Genomic DNA, 20482 nt, shown 5'->3' on the forward strand with positions numbered 1-20482 from the left:
AATTTGCGCCTCTCCAAAATGATGTCCGGTGATTATCACTTCCAAAAAATGAAAAAGCTCACACTTAGTAATTTTTAAGTAATTGTTGCGGCCCGCAGCAAACCGGCTGCAGTAGTGGACTTATTCGTGATGGCTACGAAGGTTGCGTACAGCTTTGCTACCTTAGTGTGAGCTTTTTTTTTAATAATTTGTCAAAATTGCTTTAATGCATTAAAAATAGGACTTCGAGCAGCTTCGTTACATTCATGCGGTAAGCATTTAGGTCGGTTTTTTTTTATAGATTGCGTTGTTTCATCCACTTTAGGTCTCTTTTTGCTATTGATGGGGTGCTTTTGTGCGTGTTAGGTTTACGTTGTGATATAACCACCCAAGCAACTCTGCATCTGGCTGTGCTGACTAGGAAACGCCTAATACGCGGCTGAGAAACGAACCCGAGTCATACGGCTCAGCACCACAATGCCTTAGCCACAGCCTGAGCGGCGGGTGTGAAATCCATTGGCGAGGCAAGGGTGGTTTAGTGTTTCCAGATTGTGTTCCGCTTTGCAAGCCCACATTCAAAAAGGTTACGAGTTAACCCGTCAGTATTCAACGCGAACGTAGCACACGCGGAATCTGCATATTTATTGAATTGGAATCGATGCACACCCAGCCCCCCAACCAGAGCCTTTCAACACAGGCATACCAATGTCCCTGAAGTCCTGAGCATGTGGTAAAGAACATTCCACCAACTCACTGCGAAACAGGCTTGCAATCAATCTCATCTCATACGCGCTCCACCGGCATCAGCTGCGCTTATTATCTGCAGAACCAAAGAAAAACGCACCCTTGACCTGGTGGACACCGTGAACACAAGTGCACAGCGGAGCTTCAAAACATATACAACGAAAAGAAAAGGCGCCTAGACCAGAAAGCCGCACTTGTCGACCGGGTTCATGCGTGATCCGGGTTTACAACCGAACGCGCTGGCGAAACCGATGGCATGGCGGACGGGCAAGTTGCACTCGTGCCCGTAGCCCCCCACACGGCACCTCATGAGGCAGTAAGTCATGAAGAACAGCTGGTCATCGGAGTAGTCCTCGAGGCCCGGGAGGCGGGTGTCTTCATAGCTGGTGTCACTGAAAAAGGCGGCAACAGCAAGGCGGAAGGCCTTAAAAGAGACATTCAACGCCGGCGCTACAGGGAAGAGCGCCGTGAGCCGCCTCTTGAATTCTTCCTCGGGTCCGCGGGCGAACGAGTCCCCTATCAGGTCACACTCGACTCGTTCCCTGTAGCCGGGCCAGTCGGGGCCCCACCAGTGACGGGCCTCTCCTTTCTCGTCGACTCTCACTCCGTGCGTGTCGAAGGAGCGCACGATGCAGTCGGCCAGCAGGGTCCCCAGGCTTCCGAACGTCACGGCGAGCATGCCTCCAGGGTACAGCACTGGTGGCTGCATGGCCCCCAGCGACAAAAAGGCGATGTTGTAGTAGTAGTTGTACCGGCTCGCTTCGTTGCCACCACCAGAGCGTTTGGAGTAAATGCTGACAAATTTCTCCGTGCCAAGAATGCTGCGGTAGGCCTTGCCGAGGTTGATGTAGCTCTGCATAAAAGACCCGCTCACACTGGCGGAGAACGAACTGTACAAGTCGACCAGCGAGTCGGTGAAGAAGAAGCTCTCTTCCGGCAATGCGTTGAAGCCGACGCTCGTAACTTTGCCCTCGATTTCCCGCTTTTTGTCCCGGTCAATCCACGAGGCATTGTCGACCTCCCTGATCAGCTCCTCCCTGACGCCGCTGAAGGTGGCCTCGAGCTTCTTTTTCATGTCGTCGTCGTAGCGTGCGTGGATGTGCTTAGCCAGGGCCACGAGGCCGAAGGACGACTCCACGTATTTCAGGCAAGCCCGCATGAGCAACATCTGTAGTTCTGCCTCGTCGCCGCTGTGACGCAAGCGCGGCTTCCCCACGACGACCCAGAGGTTGTCCCGGATGAACACCCACGACAAGCCTTGCATCAGCAGCGGCACATTCTTCTCGTACTCTTTCAGCAGTTTGTCAAGCTGTGTCAGGATGCTGGCGTCTTCGATGAACACGGGACTGCTGTCGTGCCAATGAAACTCGGGCTCTAGCATCTGGCTCACAGTTGACCTCAAAAGACCGGAGTTGTGCTTCATGAAGGCAAAGGCTTCTTTCAGGGGGAACTGCGTGTCATTAGTGGCGTCCGGTGGTATGCTTATTGCATGGTACATTATTCTTGTAATGACATCATACAGCTCCTCGTGCGTGTCGCCGCCCGAGTTAACTCCGAGGACACTGAAGTGTCTGTCGACGACTTCGCTGAACTCTTTCGAACCCATATCTTGCCACTTGGGACTCAGCCGTCCCCGCCTGATGTACAGTGTCGGAGGTCTCTTCCGGTACTCCGGGAAGGCTCGCAAGTGGAAAAACATGTGGTAGTTCCAGTTGATTGTCATGTTCAGCAAGGCCACCAGGGGATGGGGCTGGTCCCCTTGGGGTGCCTCCGGCCACATGAGACCCAAGCCCTGCTTGAAATGTTTGAACATGTCCAGCTCGTTCGTGGGGTTGGCTTTTGTGAGGCAGCTTTGGTAGTAAATGGGTGCTGCCGCAATCAGTGATCCAGTCGTTCCATTCATCTCCTGGATGGCGATTCGTTCGGTCTGGGCGAAGGCGTAACCTATCATAGACTTCTCCTGTCCTTTGGGCTTCCAGGATCCGCAGGTGAACTTGTAGAAATCGTCGCACGGATCGACGCTTCTGTTCAAGGCAGCTTTGAGCAATGCGGCGTGGGCGCGGCAGTAATCCGAGGTGCAGATGCGTTTCGGCGGGCCCCACATCATCCACACGACGAGCGCCAGGATGGCGATGACCACGAGGACAACCGAAACCGCGCAAGCGTATAAAATCATTTGCGTGCTCTTGTCCAGGCGGGGCTGCGTCTGGAATAGAAGAAACCCATACTCATGTAGAGGAAAAAAATCGGTACCAGCTAATCATTTCCTATGCGCGCCATTCCTCTTCACCCTTCCTATCTTATACATACCGGCATCCGTAGCAGGCAATGAAGTATGAGGAGGAGGGCGCGAAGAACCATTGGAAAAAGTTTTCTAAAGCACCGGGGCCATGGGAAGGAACGCCGCAAATATACAGGGCTGTTGCGATTCTTTCCATTTTACTCTGCATTTGCTGTCAGGCACGAATGGTCAAATGAGGACCTAAAAACCTGAAATGGCGGCCCAATGCTGTAGCCTCAAAAAGGGACCTTAAACGTACCTTCTCTCTTATGCATTCAGGTCTTCAGACAACGACGAAATGATTGATTGATTGATTGATTGATTGATTGATTGATTGATTGATTGATTGATTGATTGATTGATTGATTGATTGATTGATTGATTGATTGATTGATTGATTGTAGGGTTTAACGCGCCGACGCAACGCAGGCGATGAGGCGCGCCGTAGTGGAGGGCTCCGGATTAATTTTGACCACCTGGGGATCTTTAACGTGCGCCGAAATCTCGTACACACGGGCGTTTTTGCTTTTCGCCTCCATCAGAAAAGCGGCCGCCGCGGCCGGGAATCGAACCCGCGACCTCGTGCTCAGCAGCGCAACGCCTTAGCCACTGAGCCACCGCGGCGGGTCCGACGAAATGAAATCAGCAAACACTTGCGGCTTAGTTTTGTATGCATGGCCAAGAAAATTCATGGGCGCTCGATCAGCTACATCATAACGTTATTTGAATAATGGGCGTAAGAACCACCCCACCCCCTTTTTGAATATTGTCGGCTACCGACACACCTGCTTCGCTCCACTGCTTTGACTCTCATTACGTTAACACTTACGACCGCACATTTCATTGCGAGGTCATGTCTAATTTTTGTCAGCGAAATCGCGCATTATGGACAACTTGTGCACCAGTGGCGCAGATTGAGGTTGTTGGAAGCATCCCGATGGCATCAGGTACCTGCGCTACTACATCGAGTCTCTATGATGGACAGGGTCAAGTTGGTTTTGAAAGGAGGGACAGAGACTCAAACTTCACGTCATTTGTGTGCGTCAACGTTTTCTTTGTGCAGGTGGCTTTGCCGCAAGGTGAATAATTCCCTGGTGCCTCCCTTCGTGTTGCGTCAGGACGTTCGCTCGCAAACATTTATGAAGGCCACCTCTACCCCTGCCGTAACCCACGCGTTTAGAGAGACCTTCAGTGCCGTTGCGGTGGCCCTGAAGTGGCATCCATCTGCCCAACTAAGTGTCTTATACGACATACACGGCCAGGTTGACAGCGGGCGGCCGACAGCACCCATCAGCTCGCGATTGCTACTAAGAGTTCAACTGTGCTGCATTAATGCTTCCCCTTGAACAGAGGAGCTCTTTAACCCGCCCTTAAGTCGTCCAGCGTGAACAGAAAACCTCCAAAAGAAAAAACGCGTCTGGTGGTGGGAATCGAACTTGGGCCCCCCGCGTTCCGAAATCGGCGCTATCCCATTCAGCCATCATAACATTCCGAGCGCGCAGCCTTATTTCCTTTGAGTCATTCGTAGCGCTGGTTCTGGCCTACGTAAGCGTTAAAGGGAAACTGAAGTGAATTGGTCAAGCTCCCGGTTTTGCTTGCACTGCGTAGACTGGCTCAAATTCCCACACTTTTCATCGTTTATCCGGTTGATAAGTCGGTAATTATTTTATAAAGCGGGAAAGAAGAAAAACTACCATGCGCGGTCTGTGGCGGCCGCACCAACTAAAGGCTGTGACGTCGGGAGGAGGGGACACCGTGATTGGACGATGTCCAAGGTTAGCATTCAAACAAGTTTCGGTTTCGGTTCTGTAAAACAACATCCTTGACATCCGACGGCATCGTTGGAGGGGCATTCTCGACATCTCTGTAATCGTCGTACCACGCTTCTGCCATGTTGTCGGCTGTAATATGCCTAAGATAAACCTCCCAGGACGGCTTGGCATCGTAGAAATCACTAGCCGAGGCCTACGCAGTGCATGAACGCCCTCCGCGTCCCCGCAGACGCTCAAATGCCATGCGCTTTTCCCGCATATTCGGAGCGTGCCTCATTTATGCCCGTATAGTAAAAAGCGTGTTCGCACCAGGCCAAGGGTCTGCTGATTCTGGCCTGTGCCCACTGCCCGCAAGCCGTCGGTGCTTGTGGCAACAGCACGCCAACGAGAACTGTCTAGCGCGTCAGTGTCAGTCTGCGCGCGTTCTGTGAACTCGCTCGTGGAGCAGTGAACGTTACGGCCCAAAAATGGTGAACTCAGGTTAGAAAACATCGGCCGCAAACGAAAAAATCAACTTACAAAAAAAAGCATGCACCCTCGAAGATTCGAACTTGCGACTTGCAAAACAGAAATTCTAGCGCTTTAGACCACTCGGCCACGAGGTTCTTTTTTTTTTTCTTTATTGCCGGTCATTTATAAATAAACACTCCCGGTACAGACAAGAAAAGGTACCAACAACGAAACCTGGTACAAAACATACAATGCATAAGGCGGCCAACCGTAACTCCGGCTTGGCCTTGTCCTTGTTTTCACAACTGCGTGTAGTAGCAGTCGTACACAACCCTTACTCTCACATTTTCTTTCTGAGCCTGGTTTGGTCTCACACACCGCAAAAACTCTTTAGGTTGGCCCAACAACGCTGCCGAACCTTTAGTTGGTAGTTAATATTTGTGGGATTTAATTACGCTTATTGCACTCATAAGCGACAAAACATCATCATATTCTTGTTTGGCGTACACTTCCTTCAGTTTGCTAACGTTTTCTGCAAAGTAAGAATCCACTGGCCTGGCATTCTCATCACTGTTTCTGACAGCCATTCTGCTACGCCATATAGCATGTAGGCCGCGGAGGAAAAATACATCGTAAGGTGCCTCATCACATTCAACTTCAAGAAAACGTATGCCTTTCGGTGTCAGCGGGAAGTCCTTTTTTAGAGTCCTCTGGAGGACGTCCCAGAATAAGACGGCGTCCCAGCAATCTACAAAAACATGTTCCACGCTTTCTGGCTTTTTACATAGTCGACAATCTTTGCCCAAGGCAAAAACAACCGGCTCTCATCAAGCCACATTAGGACTGGTAAAGGTCTCAGTGTGCAATTTAAAAAAGAATGTTTTTACTTCTGCGGGTATGATCATTTTCTTGACGCGTTTGAGCACGTCATGCTTATGACCTCCGAGGTATTTCATTTCAAGTACTTTAGGTGACTTGTATAGCGCTCGTGCAGTAAACGTCCCCCAAAGTTCCACAATATCTCACATCTAGCAATTGCATTTCTTAGATGGAAAAGCGTTCGCAGATGTGCGGTCGTGCTGCTGTCCGCTGTGCTTGTTCACCCAGCGCAAAGAAGTGCTTCCTGCTCCCTAGTTTTGCGCTGTACGGTAAACGTTTTAGTTGATTTTATTTCCTTAGTACCTATATTGACTTCGCTTACTCTTCTCCCGCCTTCAAGTGGCCCGAGATTTAACTACTAGCGTAAAGTCAGCGAAGCGTCGCATGTGCACTTGTGCAGCGCTTGTGTGGAGCGACCCGGACTCTGAGGTTGATACAGTGTACAAACTGACAAAGTAAAGGAAGGCACATTCTTCCATTCACAAATGTGTTGCGGCTTAGTTTCAACTGATCGAGCGAATTGCGACGACCCGTCGGCGGCCGGCGGACTAAACGTTGGGCCGACTGACTCGGTCGCGGAAGGTCGGCGAGCCGCGCAGTAGCGCAGCCAATTGCCAGCTCATCTCCTCCTGACGTCCCACGAAAACGCCACAGAAAATGGGCGAGGGTGCAGAGAGGAGGAAAGCATTTTCTAATTGAGTTTTCTACTAAAATTCGCGTAAACGCGCTCAGAGTGGTCGAAACATGGCCCATAGACTCCGGACTACAATTTGCGCTAGTAATCCCGCAATGTTTACAAATCACTTCAGTGTCCCTTTAATTCGCTTGCTCGTTCACTCGTTCGCTCACAGTCCTCACTGCCGCAACCGAGCCACTCTGAGCCGCTCTTAACAGTAGATATGTTTAAGCTTGAGCTAGCTCCGGAGGCTTAGCGTAACCAGCCGTTAGTCACGTACAGAGATGTCACTCAACATTATAGGCTTTCCCGACATATATACCAGCCAGGCCATACGCACCTCACAAAAGAGCAAGAACCCTCACTTAGGAAGCTACAGACCAATACTTTTCCGCACCCTACCAGGCTTCACGCTATATTCCGTACAACGTATACATCCAATTGCCCTCACTATGGAGAGCTCTCAACCTTATATCACATGGTCTGGGCTTGTCAACATAATAAGAATATAGACAGAATACGAAATCCAACTTCAAAGCAGTGGGAGCGAGAGCTGGCCAGCTCAGATCCTGATCGTCAGCTTCGGCTCGTGGAGAGGGCGAAGGCGGCAGCAAGCTCTACTGGGGTCCTGGACTGAGGACTCCACTCACAGCGCCCTTATTTGATATGAATAAAAGTTTTCCTCCTCCTCCTCGCCCAGGCTTGCGTGCGGGCTTCCGCTACGGGATGAGCTCGCAAACAAACCAGCAAAACGGCTCACGCGCGTCCGCGCCTCAAATAGGGAGCCGAGGACAGTTAAGCTACAGACTCCGACTGCGCGAAACCGGTTGCCTCGGGGTCTAGCACGTGCTGACGCGGCCTTCTTCGGGATAGATCTGAAAGCCTGCGGAAAAAGCGTTCCGGGCCTGCCAGTCATGGAGAACTTTTTGGAAACCCATGTGAAGTGCAACAGCCGGGTCTCCGACGAACGGAGAAAGACCGCCAGCTTTGCTTCTCCTCCAGCTTTCCACCCCGAGTGCAAGCTCTGCCAACTGCGGCGATCAACGACAAAACACTCCTCGTGTCTTTAACACCGCATGTGTAAGACTATTGCCGCCACGACTATGTTCCTCCGCCTGAATTGAGATTCGGAGCGGGGGCTGTCGGGTTTTTGAACGCAGGAATTTATGCTACACTACCGGTTCGTCCTCGAAAGTAATCCAGAGTGCTCTGTGTCTACCGCGTTGCGCCAGCGTAAACATATATAGCAACGCTGCAACTGTTCGCGGTGAGAGCGACCACTACGGCGCTGCGAAAAGCGTCTGCGTGGAGTCGGCTTAGGAATTGTCGCTTTATCTTATCAAGTTAGGAGTCTTCACCTCGCTCAAGGCTGTTAAGAAACTACGGCGACAAATCGTGTGTGCCCGTGCTCGTCAGGCTGAGTAAGTGGGGCATTCTTGCTGAGACCTGGTACCGAGGTTACCCCGCTACCTGGGGTAACCTAGATAAGCGCCCCGCCTAATAGGTGCTTAATCGGCCTGGTGTTTATTACGCCTGCACCTATCGGGGCGCAACAACGCAATGACGGTTGATTGGCTTTTCTGTTGCAAAGCAAACTAAGGGCGAAGAGTGCTGAATGGCAGTTACTATTTAAAGGGTCCCCGTAACGCTTTCGATAAACGCTGTCACTCTTTCCTTCGCGTCTGGAAGAACTGCGCGAAAGCTACAGTTATCGCCAGCACGGTGTGGCACTGCGCGATTTCCTCGTTACAGCCGCTACATTTCCTTAATGACGTAATGCGAGTGGTCGAAGAATCAAGATCGGGAAAGAGAAACGTCTTTCGAGCGACTTTCCAATTTATCTGGTGGGCATAGAGCAGTAATTTTTGGGTGAGGTACTTTGCGACCCACTAATCTAGGTACTTGGTGCGTTGGGTGACTACGTGCAAGCATGTGGGGTTAACAAATCGGACAGCAAAATTAGAAGTGAAATCGTATAAGTAACAAATCCATAACCTCACTGGCGTAAAGTGTCCGGCGATGATTACGCGTGGTATGAAATGCGTAAAAATTGTATCTCTTAAATTTAGAAACAGGCTCAAAGGGACAGACAACTAATTTTTGTGGAGTACATGTCGTCTAGCTCATATGAATACCAGCGTTTCATATACTAGAAGAGTAACCACGAGAAATTTGTAAATAAACTGGCGGAAATAATTTTACTTCCGCACTAGAGCTTCTGAGTCTGAAAGGTGGGGCCTTGTGGCGCTTAAACGCGACACTACGTTACGTGTGCAAACAATTCGATCGATTTCAACGTGGGATTAAAAAACCGCAAGAAAGATTAGGGTTGCACATTATTACTGCTTTAGCCAGGGCACGTTATTATATACGTTTGCGGGGATAAATTGGTCGCAGTTAGCACAGGACCGGGGTAATTGGAGAAGAATGGGAGATGCCTTTGCCCTGCAGTGGGCGTAGATAGGCTGGTGGTTGTAATGGTGGTGGTGGTGGTGGTGGTGGTAGCGATTATGATGATGATGATGATGATGGTGGTGGTGGTGGTGGTGGTGGTGGTGGTGGTGGTGGTGGTGGTGGTAGTGGTGATGATGAATTTATGGCATACCTGTTCGGGCTGCCGCAGCAAGTTGGGTACAGCCGTTATAAACTTGAATGACGACTCCTGCAATGACACGTAAGCAAGGCAGTTGGATCAAGCGGGGTAATATGATCACGCAAGCATAATTCCTACGCGAAGCAGCGCCTAAAGCGCTTTTTCAGGAGATTCTGCGCAGCAGAGGCTGAGGTAAAAAGCTGTGCAGTCATCCTGAGTGGTCACCTCGTTGAACAAAGCACATTGGCCATGTCACGCTTGAGATGAGTTAACGGCACTCACATTTTTACACCCTTTTTGGCAAAAAAGGGTGTAGAATAATTGGAAGAAGGGTGCTGGAAGGTCGTTACACCCTTTTTCTTGAATTTCAAGACCCTTTTCCTAGCTCTACACCCTTCTGTGTAAAAAAGGGGGCTTGATCAACTTCAACACCATTGGTTTTTTTTTTTTTCGGGTGTTGAAAGAATGTGGAAAAGGGGTTCAGCTGTTTATTGAATAAGGCCATTCACGCATGTATAACTGCACTGCAAAGGGCAAGATATCCCCTGATATCATCATGTACTCGTACAAAATGTTTAAAAGCAATTTGTTGCAAATATCGACGTAAGACGACAGTCGACGGGCGCCCCCGGCAAGTAAATGCCTCCCTTATCTTTCCCGCTCACATTTCATGCCGTTCTTCACCCCCCTCGTCCTTCCCGAGGTAACACGCTAGAGGTTTGCTCAAGTGAATTTAAATTTACCGCGTTCCACTCCTCCACGTCGGGTGCCTCGATGCCAGCACTGCCGTACGGCGGAGACGCCCGTAAATCCAGGCATCCTACTACAACGTTTATAGAACCACGTTGCCCTACTCCACGAGCGTTCCAACCGAAACGTGGAACCTATTCAGTGGAACCTTTTGTTTCTGTTGCCATTTGATTTTTTTAAATCCCGCCAGGTAGCGCGGGCAGCAGCAGGCGACGGGTTTCTGCCGTTCACGTAGTATGCCATTTCCTATCGCAAAAACCAAGCACCCGTGAATTTTAATAAAGGAACACAAATTTTAATAATGGAATATCACTGATGTATTGATTTTCTGCTTTATATTTGCGTAATCACGTGTTCTTGTTGAACAATATTGACAAGAATGAACAATTAACACCGGACTTGGACGTTAGATTTGGCTGTGGGTATATAAGACTATTGCGCATATGCAGTTTCACTTTGGCCGGGTCGCTGAATCGAGTCGCAGACATAGGCAGAGTGGCTAAAATTACTGCGTTTAAGCAGCCCAAGAAAACTATCGTCTTTAAAATTGTTCGTCTCCAATGATCGCTCGTCTCATGAACCAGATTTACGTTTAGCACGTGAAACATCAATTTGAAGCTTTAAAATTTAAAAATATATATATATTTGTGTGGCGAAAAGGATGTTGACCGACCGCAACACGCTTGGATTTCTGTGGGGTGTTGAAACGGGGTGAAATAGGTGTTCAGTTGCAAAACAAGAACAGTGGAGCTGGGGGTTGACCCAAATTCTTCCGGTGTTGCTAAGTCCTGCTACGTTTGCTAGGCTTTGCGATGTTCTTGCTAAAATAGGATAAGCGCAGAGGGGTAAGGCCAAGTTTAACGGGATTTTACAAGGCTGTTCTGTGTGTCCCCCACAACGACAGCGGATCCAAGGGGGAAACAAGCTAGGTCGACCCCAAGCTATGCTGTTTCTCCTGCCTTGCACCACCATTGCAAGCTGCGCCAATTTTTTTTTTTTTTTTTGGGGGGGGGGAGGGGGGTTCATAATAGCAAAGACTATACTCGGTTACAACTCAAGAATGGCACCAACTCATGTAGTGTATCACTCCGCCAAAGCGCCGGACCCGTGGCATCAGTGCGTGCGCGTTTTGAAAGGGGTTTGCTATGAATGCGTGATATCGTCTGCCTTGTCTCACGCAGTTTGTTTGTCGTCACTGGAGTCGTTTATAAGCATTGTAAGTCCAAAAAATCACGGGAACGGCTCACGCCATGTTCAAAATATTCCCAGTAACGCCCTACTTGCGCCGCGCGGAGAAACATCCGGCTACGGTGATGAGGCACAGCGGCAACTTCCGGTGCCGTTCTTAAGTTGTCACCGAGTATAGTGCCTTTGAAATGGTACAGTAAAAGGTTCGCTTACGCTTGTGCGTTCTGTGATCTCACTCAAACAGGCTCCAAAGCCGGCTTCACTGTTATAACACCTTAGCTGCGGTGGTGCACCCTTTACAGGGAAGCAGTTCTTTTTTCCGTCCTTTTGCTGACGCCACCGAGCCTATAGTTGAAGCTTAAAGGACCCTGTAACACTTTCGATAAGCGCTTTCACTCTTTCCTTCGCGTCTGGAAGCACTACGAAAGCTACAGTTATTGCCAGCACGGAGCGGCAGTTCGTGGTTTACTCGTTGCACGAGATACGCCTTCCATTTCTGATTTGTTTTTGTGGCTTTATTTTTAACGTTGCTATCGAAAAGCGTTCATTGCTGCAACTGAAGGAAAACCGGCCAACAGCCGCTACACGGCCTTAGTGACGATAGTAAGCGAAAAAAAAATGGCAGTGCACCGACGGCACGTGCGGGAGGAAAAGCGAGCACAAAAAGAACAGAACTCCCGCTGGCGCAGTTTCAGGCAGGGGGCGCGCGAGCAAAGCGAAGGCGGGAAATTTGAATTGCGTTGGGTGGTAACAGTGAGCGGATAACGGCGCTACAGCCCATTATGGCGAATCACTTCTCTGCACTTCCGACAGCTTTCACATTGGGTGGAACGGCTTTAAATTTTTTTCTGTCACTTCACTCACAATCATTCAACATCATCGTCAGAGAAAGTTGGCTTTTCTGCAGGGCACATCGGCGTATGACGGCATCAGTGAAGACACTACAGCTTCGCTTTAAAAAACTCGGACAGCTGGCTCTTGTGGCGCAAGGCTGGACAAACAGCAGAGCTGGTGGCCCGTTGCCGCAACAGGGTCCATCGTCAGAGGACGGCTGTTCCACCTCACACGTATTTCTGAACTTGCCGGCCGCTGAAAGTTCTCTATGACTGACAGACCCGGATCGTTTCGTTCACAGGCTTTCACACCTCTCCCAAAGTTGACTGCCTTAGCACGCGAAGGAGCCGTGGCCACGTCCAAAGCCATCACCCACGTTAGGAACTCAAGGCAAATGATTTGCGTCCGGTGCAGTAAAGAAAAAAAATGATTTGCGCCCGGAATGCGATGATAGCTCAGTCGGATAAACGCCGGTTTCATAACCCGAGAGACCAGGTTTAGATTCCGACCACGGGAAGCGCTGTCTTTACAATGGATGCACATGTTATTGCGCCCTGCCACTCCTAACCCCGTAGCGCTGGGCCTTTCCGGTGGCGCGGTGCCGAACAAATTTTCCTACGTACCACTATTCGAAAAAAATGTGCATCGCTTGTAGTTCTATGTTGGAAAAATTTTGCAGAAATATGCACCTGGTTAAACCAGATCGTATGCTTCTCATATAAGGCTGCTAAATTGTTATTTTAATTTGTAGACATCGAGTGATTTGCACGATGTGTATGTACCTACTTGATACGTACGGGCTTTGCCTACTTGCGGGTTCCTAGTGGTCTGGGCTGAACAAATTGTAACGGCTAAGCGTGCGAGTTTAGTATGAAGACCGCTATTGCTTTCTTTAGTTCCATATTTGCTTTAGTGGCACTCGTACACTTACCGTTTGAATTAGCGACATACGTTACGAACCGAAAACATTGACCAGAATATTTTTTGTTGTTATACTCCTCCCTCCACTCTTATCGTTAGGTAGTGCATCAAGATTGAAAATTAGCCTGTATCTTTCGGAAGCACGCATGGAGATGTAGCTCTTCTCTGAAGTTCTACCCCCAGTTTGTGAGCATTACCTCAGGTGATGCTACCCGAAACTATAGTTCAAAGGCGATATTTAGTTCATTCGTAAGTACGCCAGTCGGAGTTGACAATTTTAATGCAATAAACTTGCATGACCATCCAACAAAATGTTCAAGCGAATCTTTTGTGTCCCCCACACTGATACCGTTGTACGTCAATACGCCCTGCAAGAAAAGCCATCTTTCTCTGGCGGTGATGAATAATAGTGGGTGAAATGAAAGAATAATTGCCAAAAATTGGGCCCATCTCCCCGCGAGGGGGACTCGAGTAAATGCGTCGCATAGGGGGTGGGTGTATTGCGTTAACGTTTAGTGTTTGGGGAGTTGGTGGTAGTGAATGCGTTGTATCAGCAGCTTCTTGACGTAGTTTGAATGAGTCAAGGATATAAGGCGCGTTCGTAGCCTCCCATTCTGTGTCGGCTTTGTGGCGCAGTGGGTAGAGCACCATGTACATTGCGTTCCACCCGCAGGGTCGAGGGATCGAAATCAGGCGCCGGATAGTATTTTTTTTATATAGTGTAGGGGGAGGGGTGCGGACAACGACGGTGCGGACTACGACGGACGTCAACGCGGGTGACATCGTGAGTTACTGAAATGCTCTGCATTTAGAATCGAACCTCGGTCTCTCGCGTTATGAAGACGGCGTCTATTCGGTTGCTCCCTTTCGACATGATTGAAGCGGATTCGCCAAGCAGCAGATACCGATTCGTGCCGTACACACCACACCCAAACGTTAGGCATACGGAGTGCACACCCCAGAGAGTTGCTGGGGGTATTCTAGAAAACTTTTGCGTACCTCCAAAGTAGCACATACTCGCACTGTGATATTGGCCAATTAAAGAATTCATCCCGACAAAGCTTCGCGTTCAACCATCGTCGTCGTTAGACGAAGGGGTGAGTGATTTTTGGTCGCCTAGCCAGATTATAATGAACCATATGCCACCATGATAACCATGGCGGAATGTTGGATTATGCGTGAAAGACCAATGCGATCGTTTGAAATTAATTCTGAATACATTGGCCTATAGGCGTTTCATCCTGACTGCTCATGTAAAACAAATGTAACCTCGTTAGTAGGGTCCAAAAGTTCCCCCGTGGAAGGTATTGGTCACGTGATGCATCAGTAAGGAATGAACGAATGAATAAATAATTGTATACGAGCTTCAATAAGTCGTTAAGCCTCGAGCTTATGTTTATGTTTACAAATATAAATGAGCGCTAAATAATTAACTAGAAGTTGTACCTGGAATTATAAAGTCCTCCCGAACCGAGAGCTCTCATTACTGCAGTCAGAAAGCCGGTCACTTGAGGTAGTGGCATTTGCTTCGATGTCGAGGGGACTTAGCTTCCATGTTCGCGACACAGATGTTGCCGCATCCAGTGGCTCTTGAAATTTGCAACCCCCAAATCAATACTCCTATCATCCGAGCGTTTGCACCGATGTCATTTGCAAGTACTAAGCTATTTTAAATTTCAAGCCAAGCTTGCAATTAAGAGCACGAAATGTCAAGACATAGGGTACGCTTTTAACCGCGTCGGGCAGTTCGTCCGGGTGGCCTGGTGACCTCACTCATTGAATGAAGATTGCCGCATCGCAGTTTTGACGTTTTGTGTTTTACACGGCGAAACTATACTTGGGCAATAAGGCGCTACGTAGTGGGCGGTTCATGATTAATTACTACTCCCTTTTTAACGCGCGCCTGAATCTCGACATAGGCAATTTTGTTTTCCGAACGTTACGACCTTTATTGCCTATCCTAGTTACATGCACTTAACGTTAACTTGCCAAGTTATCGCACCATGGCAATCTCTCACTGTTGCAAAATTTCATGCTATCTTCGCGATCTTTCTCAACTAAATTGGTATCTACTCCATCTGCTCATCAACAAAGCCTACCCAAGTAATAGAGTTAGGATGCCTCCTACCTGCCTATACATGTGTCATCTTTATGAATAGCGAACAGTGAATTTTGCCCATTCGCTTTACTTCGAAGAACCCGCGGTTGTGAAATACGCGACTCTCCGATACTGCGGGTATTTTTGGGGAAGTGTTCCGTTGCGCGTACGGCGCTTTGACCAAGACGCAGCACCGCTGCCGATCGACGCCGCGATCAGCACGGCGGATAAAATTGAGCTGGTTAACACACGCGGCGTCTTTACCTATTCCTCGCGTTTACGCAATGACGTCACTACGATTTGATGGAAGCAGGTGTGGCGAGGAGGATTTAGTTTACTGCTATCAGATTACACGTCAGCAAGCGTATCATTCCGAGTTCCATCCCTGTTAAAGAAGCTGCGCAAACTCACATCGATTTTCGGGGACCCAGCAGATGTCGTCGCGGCTGTCCTGGACTTCGACGCGTCGTACTCGTCGGAGTCTTTTCGTCGCTGTTTCTTTCCTCCAGAGGAGCTCGTCGTTTTCCGAGAACTCTGCAAATGAACCGATTTCGAATAAATATTTTGTTATAAAAGAAAAATATCAATTCCCCTTTTTTTAGAGAGAGAAAAATGGTTAAGACGTGAACCTTTGCAACCCGAGTCAAAGCCAAAGTCCAAAATCTACTTTCCCAAAGTCAAACATCCGAACTGCCAACGTCCTCAGTCGAAGTACCAAAACCGAAGTCCAAAATCTACTTTCACTAAGTCAAATATCCCAACTACCAACGTCCCATGTCAAAGTGCCAAAGCCGAAGTCCAAAATCCACTTTCACAAAGTCAAATATCCGAACTGCCAAGTGCGACCCTGCTTACAGGATGTATGTCATCGTTATCATACCTAACCCCATGTACTGGCTAACTATGCTACGCGTATTACAAGGGGTCCGTCAGGTGTGCAAATACATCCCACTGTTATGCGGTGTTTGACTGATGTACCCTTTGTGAAATCCACTGTGTTAAGTCGACTTTCCTGGAGTGTGTGTGAAGTTGGCTTTCCTGAAGTGACCTACTTCCACGTAAACGCTATCACTGAGGCATAGAAAGTTCTGCCTTAAAAGTTGGCTCTAATCCACGCTGTGAAGGTGGTTAAAAAGCAAAGCTGTAAACCACAACCACGACAATTCCCATGCGGCATCACTTGAAATCACACATAAGGCTCTACAAAGAGAAACCAGAGATTCCACCAGCAAGCAGTTACCTAGAATTCGCGGGGGTGACGTCCCGAACGCAGCAGCCGCAGCGTCGGCCACGGCCGGGCTAAAGCGGCGGACGCCGCCGCCCAGCCGCCGTGAGTCGGGAGAAAGAAAACGGAGAGGAGCGCCTTTCGAAGGGTTAGACAGCGGAACCTAGCCATCCTGATGTGCTAGCTTGGGGCTACACCACCGTGCGACACAAGCCCAGACACCGAAACAATCCCGCATGTGATCTTAGCTATTCCCATTTATACCCATTTAAACTGGTTAGTTCAGTAAGTTTTAGAATTTCGAGAAAGATGGGGGAACTTTTATAATCGCTATATAACAGAACCACTTGCTACTTTCGGCTTTTGTAATACTTCTTAAAAACACAATTTGTATCCACCAATTTAGAAAACGGACTCCCATTCGTGGCAACCAGTGCGTGAAAGGTATAGCGTTTCTCTAGCGGCCAAATGTGTGTATGTGGTTTGTACATTTTGTTTTTCCCGCCCTGCAAACCAATCCTTAACGTATCCTCGCCGAACGACCAGTTAATTCCGTCGGGTGCGGGTTACCCAGGAGGTGCTGTCGAACAAAGTGCAAAAGTTTACAAGTGCAAAAAACAGTGGCTGATCAGCTTGCCAACTTCGATATAGGAAGGTTGCCCGCCGCAACGCTTCGTTACATATAGAGGTCGCAAACACATGAAATTCAATGGGGGTGGCAACGGGGAATCGAAAATCTTCTTTAAATCCAGGAAAATGTTACATAGGGGTTCGTTAAACCCAGGTTTAACTGGAAACATAAATTTAAGGACCTCCTTGGAGAGCCGCGGCGGCAGTAGGCGAAGAATGTTCAGATTTTCAACGTTCGTTTTCCTGACTTAGTCGCACCCAATTGGCGCAGCGGAAGGAGTCAGCAATCACATCGGTTCTCAAGACGTAGACGCGAAATTGCTGACTAATCTGCTTTCGCCGGAATAGTGCACACTAGACGCACCGCTCATCAATCGACATATTTCTCCTTTCCAGTAGGCGGAGTACTTAAAGAAAAAACAGGAATCATGGATGAATTAGCGGGTACTCCACGATTTAGCCCCTTGGTATGAATCTCATACATGTGAGGGTGCACACATCGGTCACGATGTTTTGCGTTTGGTTCACATCTCACATGAACAAAGATAAGACGCGGGATCTATCAACATCGTGTTGCATCGTTGCCTTCCCAGCTGGTTAGAGTTAGCGTTAGGGAGTTTTATTTATCTGTTTCATCACAAAAACGCCCTAGCTATACACGCCTGCCCTTCTCACGGAAATAGTTGTTAACTGAACGTACAGAACTGCTTAAAGGTTGGGAACACGCTACCCCTTCTGCTCATGTAGCTCGGAGCCGATGCGCCTTCGCCTGGCCCAAGAGGCGCGGGTGATATCTGCTGGCCCCTCCATAAACACGCTACGTCCTCCACAAAGGCATGGCCTGCATGACCTACGACCTGAATCTGTCCTGTGGGGGGCAGTACGAGGTCAAGACGCGCCAACGCATTAACTGCTGACTCAGACACCACGCCACTCCCGGAAAAATGGTATACGGCGCAACTAGAACCACTAAATAAGCTACGCTTAAGAGTAAAGACACTGGCGTACGGCGGTAGCCATTTTAGTGCCTGACGCCAAGGTGGCCAGCTTTGTGAACACTATTGCGGCTGACATTGACGGGCGGAATTGGTCCGGGTGCCTTTTGGCAACCATGACAGCTGTGTTTACTTTAGAAGGTTTACAGACAGCGCGCCGGTGTGATAGGGTCAGGCTGGCGTGGCTCATGTAGTGGCTATAGGTTGCGCTAGACCACTGTCTTTCTTTCCCAGCAGAAAGCGATGCAGGTGGTTGAAACAGCCCAGTACACAGCAGCACGGCATCGCTACTCTGTGCGGTGGCTTAAAAACTCACTCTCAACGTGGCATACAGCCAAACTGCACTCCGAAAACCACGACTTATCGAAGAGCGCACGCGCGGCAACACAGAAGCACCAAAACGTGAGCGCCCATGGGCCTTCCGGGTTTTACAAATGTCACGTGACACGGTTCGACCAATGACCGCTGTTGGCGGCATACAACAATGCCAGAAAAGAGTGCCGATACTAGTGGACCTAGGCGCGACATAGGCCCCACATTTCACAAACCCATGCGGCTTCACGATTTCGACTACATCGCACCATGCAGCGCTACCTTCATTAACCAGCATGATTAGTCTACAAAGGCACCGGGGAACACGTGATGTAGGTAATACGTAAGTGCCCCTTTGGTACACTTGTTGATGAGGACAGTAAATCTGTCTAACTCAGAATCGCTGCCTCTTCATTCCATTCATCATTCCATTCCTTCATATTTCAGCCGCTTCGGAAGAAAAGACCTCATGGTCGCCAAACACCCCAGGAGACACCTACACCTGTTGCACTTACACTTAAGGGGACAGAACAGCTTATTCCGAAACGGAATTAATGCTATGCTCAAAGGCACCTCTCAGGCCTGAGTCCGATATGCCATTAGCTGGAGCTTTCATTTTGCGAGAACCAAATTCCCAAACATGACTCCAAAACCAGAATAAAAAGGTAGTGTCTATTATCCCGGCAACCGTGAGAATTACCGTCAGAAATTTCTCACGGCAGTCACCTCTTATTGGCTAAGCACGCTACGCGGAGATTCTATGGGATAAATATTCCCTAAAAAGCCATGTTCGTAGCTGCCTCTGTAGCGCTGTGGCATAGCACTTTGTTTTAAACGTGGAGGTTCTGGTTCGAGTACGGCACTGCGACTGTCCTTATTTAGCTTTCAGATTTTTCCGGTCATCGTGATTTTGTTAATCTTTTTTTACTCTGGTTCTTACTATATCAAAAGATAGACGCACATGACTTCTAGAATGGGTTGAATTACGTTTTTGTGTTCTGTGTCGTTGGGCTGGGTTAGATTTGGTTTGTTGGAGTTGGGCTGGCCTTTGGCAGGTTATGATGCGTTCGGGTAGGTTACGCGAGGTTCGGTGAGGTTAGGCTGCATCTAATCTCACGAAAGCCGTGAGAATTACCCCCGGTAAATTCTCGCGGCAGTTTCCATGAAAGCTGACTGGCCTAAAAATCGCTGAATAATATTACGTCCCAACGTAACCTAACATAACATAACCTCACCGAACCTAACGTAACCTAACTTAACGCATCATAACCTACACAAATCCTGTCCAACTGCAATTAACTTTAACCCAGCCCCAGCGACACAGAACACAACCTGTATTAAACGTAATCCAACCGATTCTAGAAGTCCTGTGCGTCGATCTCTTGATATAGTAAAAACCAGTGTAAAAAAGCATTAACAAAATTAGGATTACCAAAAAATACGGAAAAAAAAACGTCGCAGTGTCGGTCTTGAACCTGAGGCTATTCGTTCAAAATCCAGTACTATACCACAGCGCTGCTGGGGAACCTGCGAAAACGGCTCTTTAGGGAATATTTATCCCATAGAATATCCGGGTTGCGTGCTTAGGCAATAAGAGGCGAGTGCCGTGAGAAATTTCTGACTAATTCTCACGGTTGCCGTGATAATAGACACTACCGTGAGGTTATGTTACGTGTGGTTACGTTGGGACGTAATATTCAGCAAACTTTAGGCCAACCAGCTTTTATGGAAACAACCGTGAGAATTTCCCGGAGGTAATTCTCACGGCTGCCGTGAGATTAGACACAGCCAAGAAAGAAATGCGTGACAGGCCTGTCGTCTACAGCAGACTTGTCCCCAGCTCACCGTGGATCGGGACGTGGACCTGGTCCTGGTCGAAGCGGTGCTGGCCATCGACTTTCGGCGGCTTTGGGCGGCCAGTCGGGCTCCTGCTGGTCTCGGCCTGGCCTTCATCGCTCGTCGATGGCGTCGGGCGCGACGAGTGCTCACAGAATGATGAAAGCTCACCGGAGGAGGAGGGAAAACTTGCCGAAGGTGGAGCGCACACGCTCACCGAAGGGGCAACGCAGGATCGCCGAAGCTGGAGCGAAGCCTCGCCGGATTAGGAGCGAAGGCCCGCCGGGGTAGGAGAGAAGGCTCGCCGAAACCGGAGCGA

At 49.0% G+C, this 20482-nt stretch overlaps 2 protein-coding genes across 3 annotated transcripts in view; one reads left to right on the forward strand and one right to left on the reverse strand.

Moving 5' to 3' along the window:
- LOC144151573 (neprilysin-2-like) overlaps window positions 1–20482 on the forward strand; it is a 48813-nt gene that overhangs the window by 9312 nt on the left and 19019 nt on the right. The gene's annotated exons all lie outside the window — the stretch shown is intronic.
- LOC144153258 (endothelin-converting enzyme 2-like) lies at window positions 899–20280 on the reverse strand. The gene is made up of 3 exons (XM_077684911.1): window positions 20173–20280; window positions 9387–9443; window positions 899–2929 (listed from the first exon to the last, which is right to left on the reverse strand). The coding sequence occupies exons 1-3, from the start codon at window positions 20278–20280 to the stop codon at window positions 899–901; spliced, it is 2196 nt and encodes a 731-aa protein (XP_077541037.1).

Source organism: Haemaphysalis longicornis, unplaced genomic scaffold, assembly GCF_048455015.1.
Source record: "Haemaphysalis longicornis isolate Haplotype H1 unplaced genomic scaffold, Haemaphysalis longicornis Haplotype H1 scaffold_9, whole genome shotgun sequence".
NCBI classification, from domain to species: Eukaryota; Metazoa; Arthropoda; class Arachnida; order Ixodida; family Ixodidae; genus Haemaphysalis; species Haemaphysalis longicornis.

Excerpts from the sequence above, each read along its gene's own strand:
- LOC144153258 (XM_077684911.1), bottom strand. The coding sequence starts at position 20,280 with ATGAAGGCCAGGCCGAGACCAGCAGGAGCCCGACTGGCCGCCCAAAGC. Across the intron at positions 9,444-20,172 it reads GGTCCACGTCCCGATCCACG|GAGTCGTCATTCAAGTTTAT; the intron begins GTGAGCTGGGGA and ends GTGTCATTGCAG. Across the intron at positions 2,930-9,386 it reads TGCTGCGGCAGCCCGAACAG|ACGCAGCCCCGCCTGGACAA; the intron begins GTATGCCATAAA and ends CTTCTATTCCAG.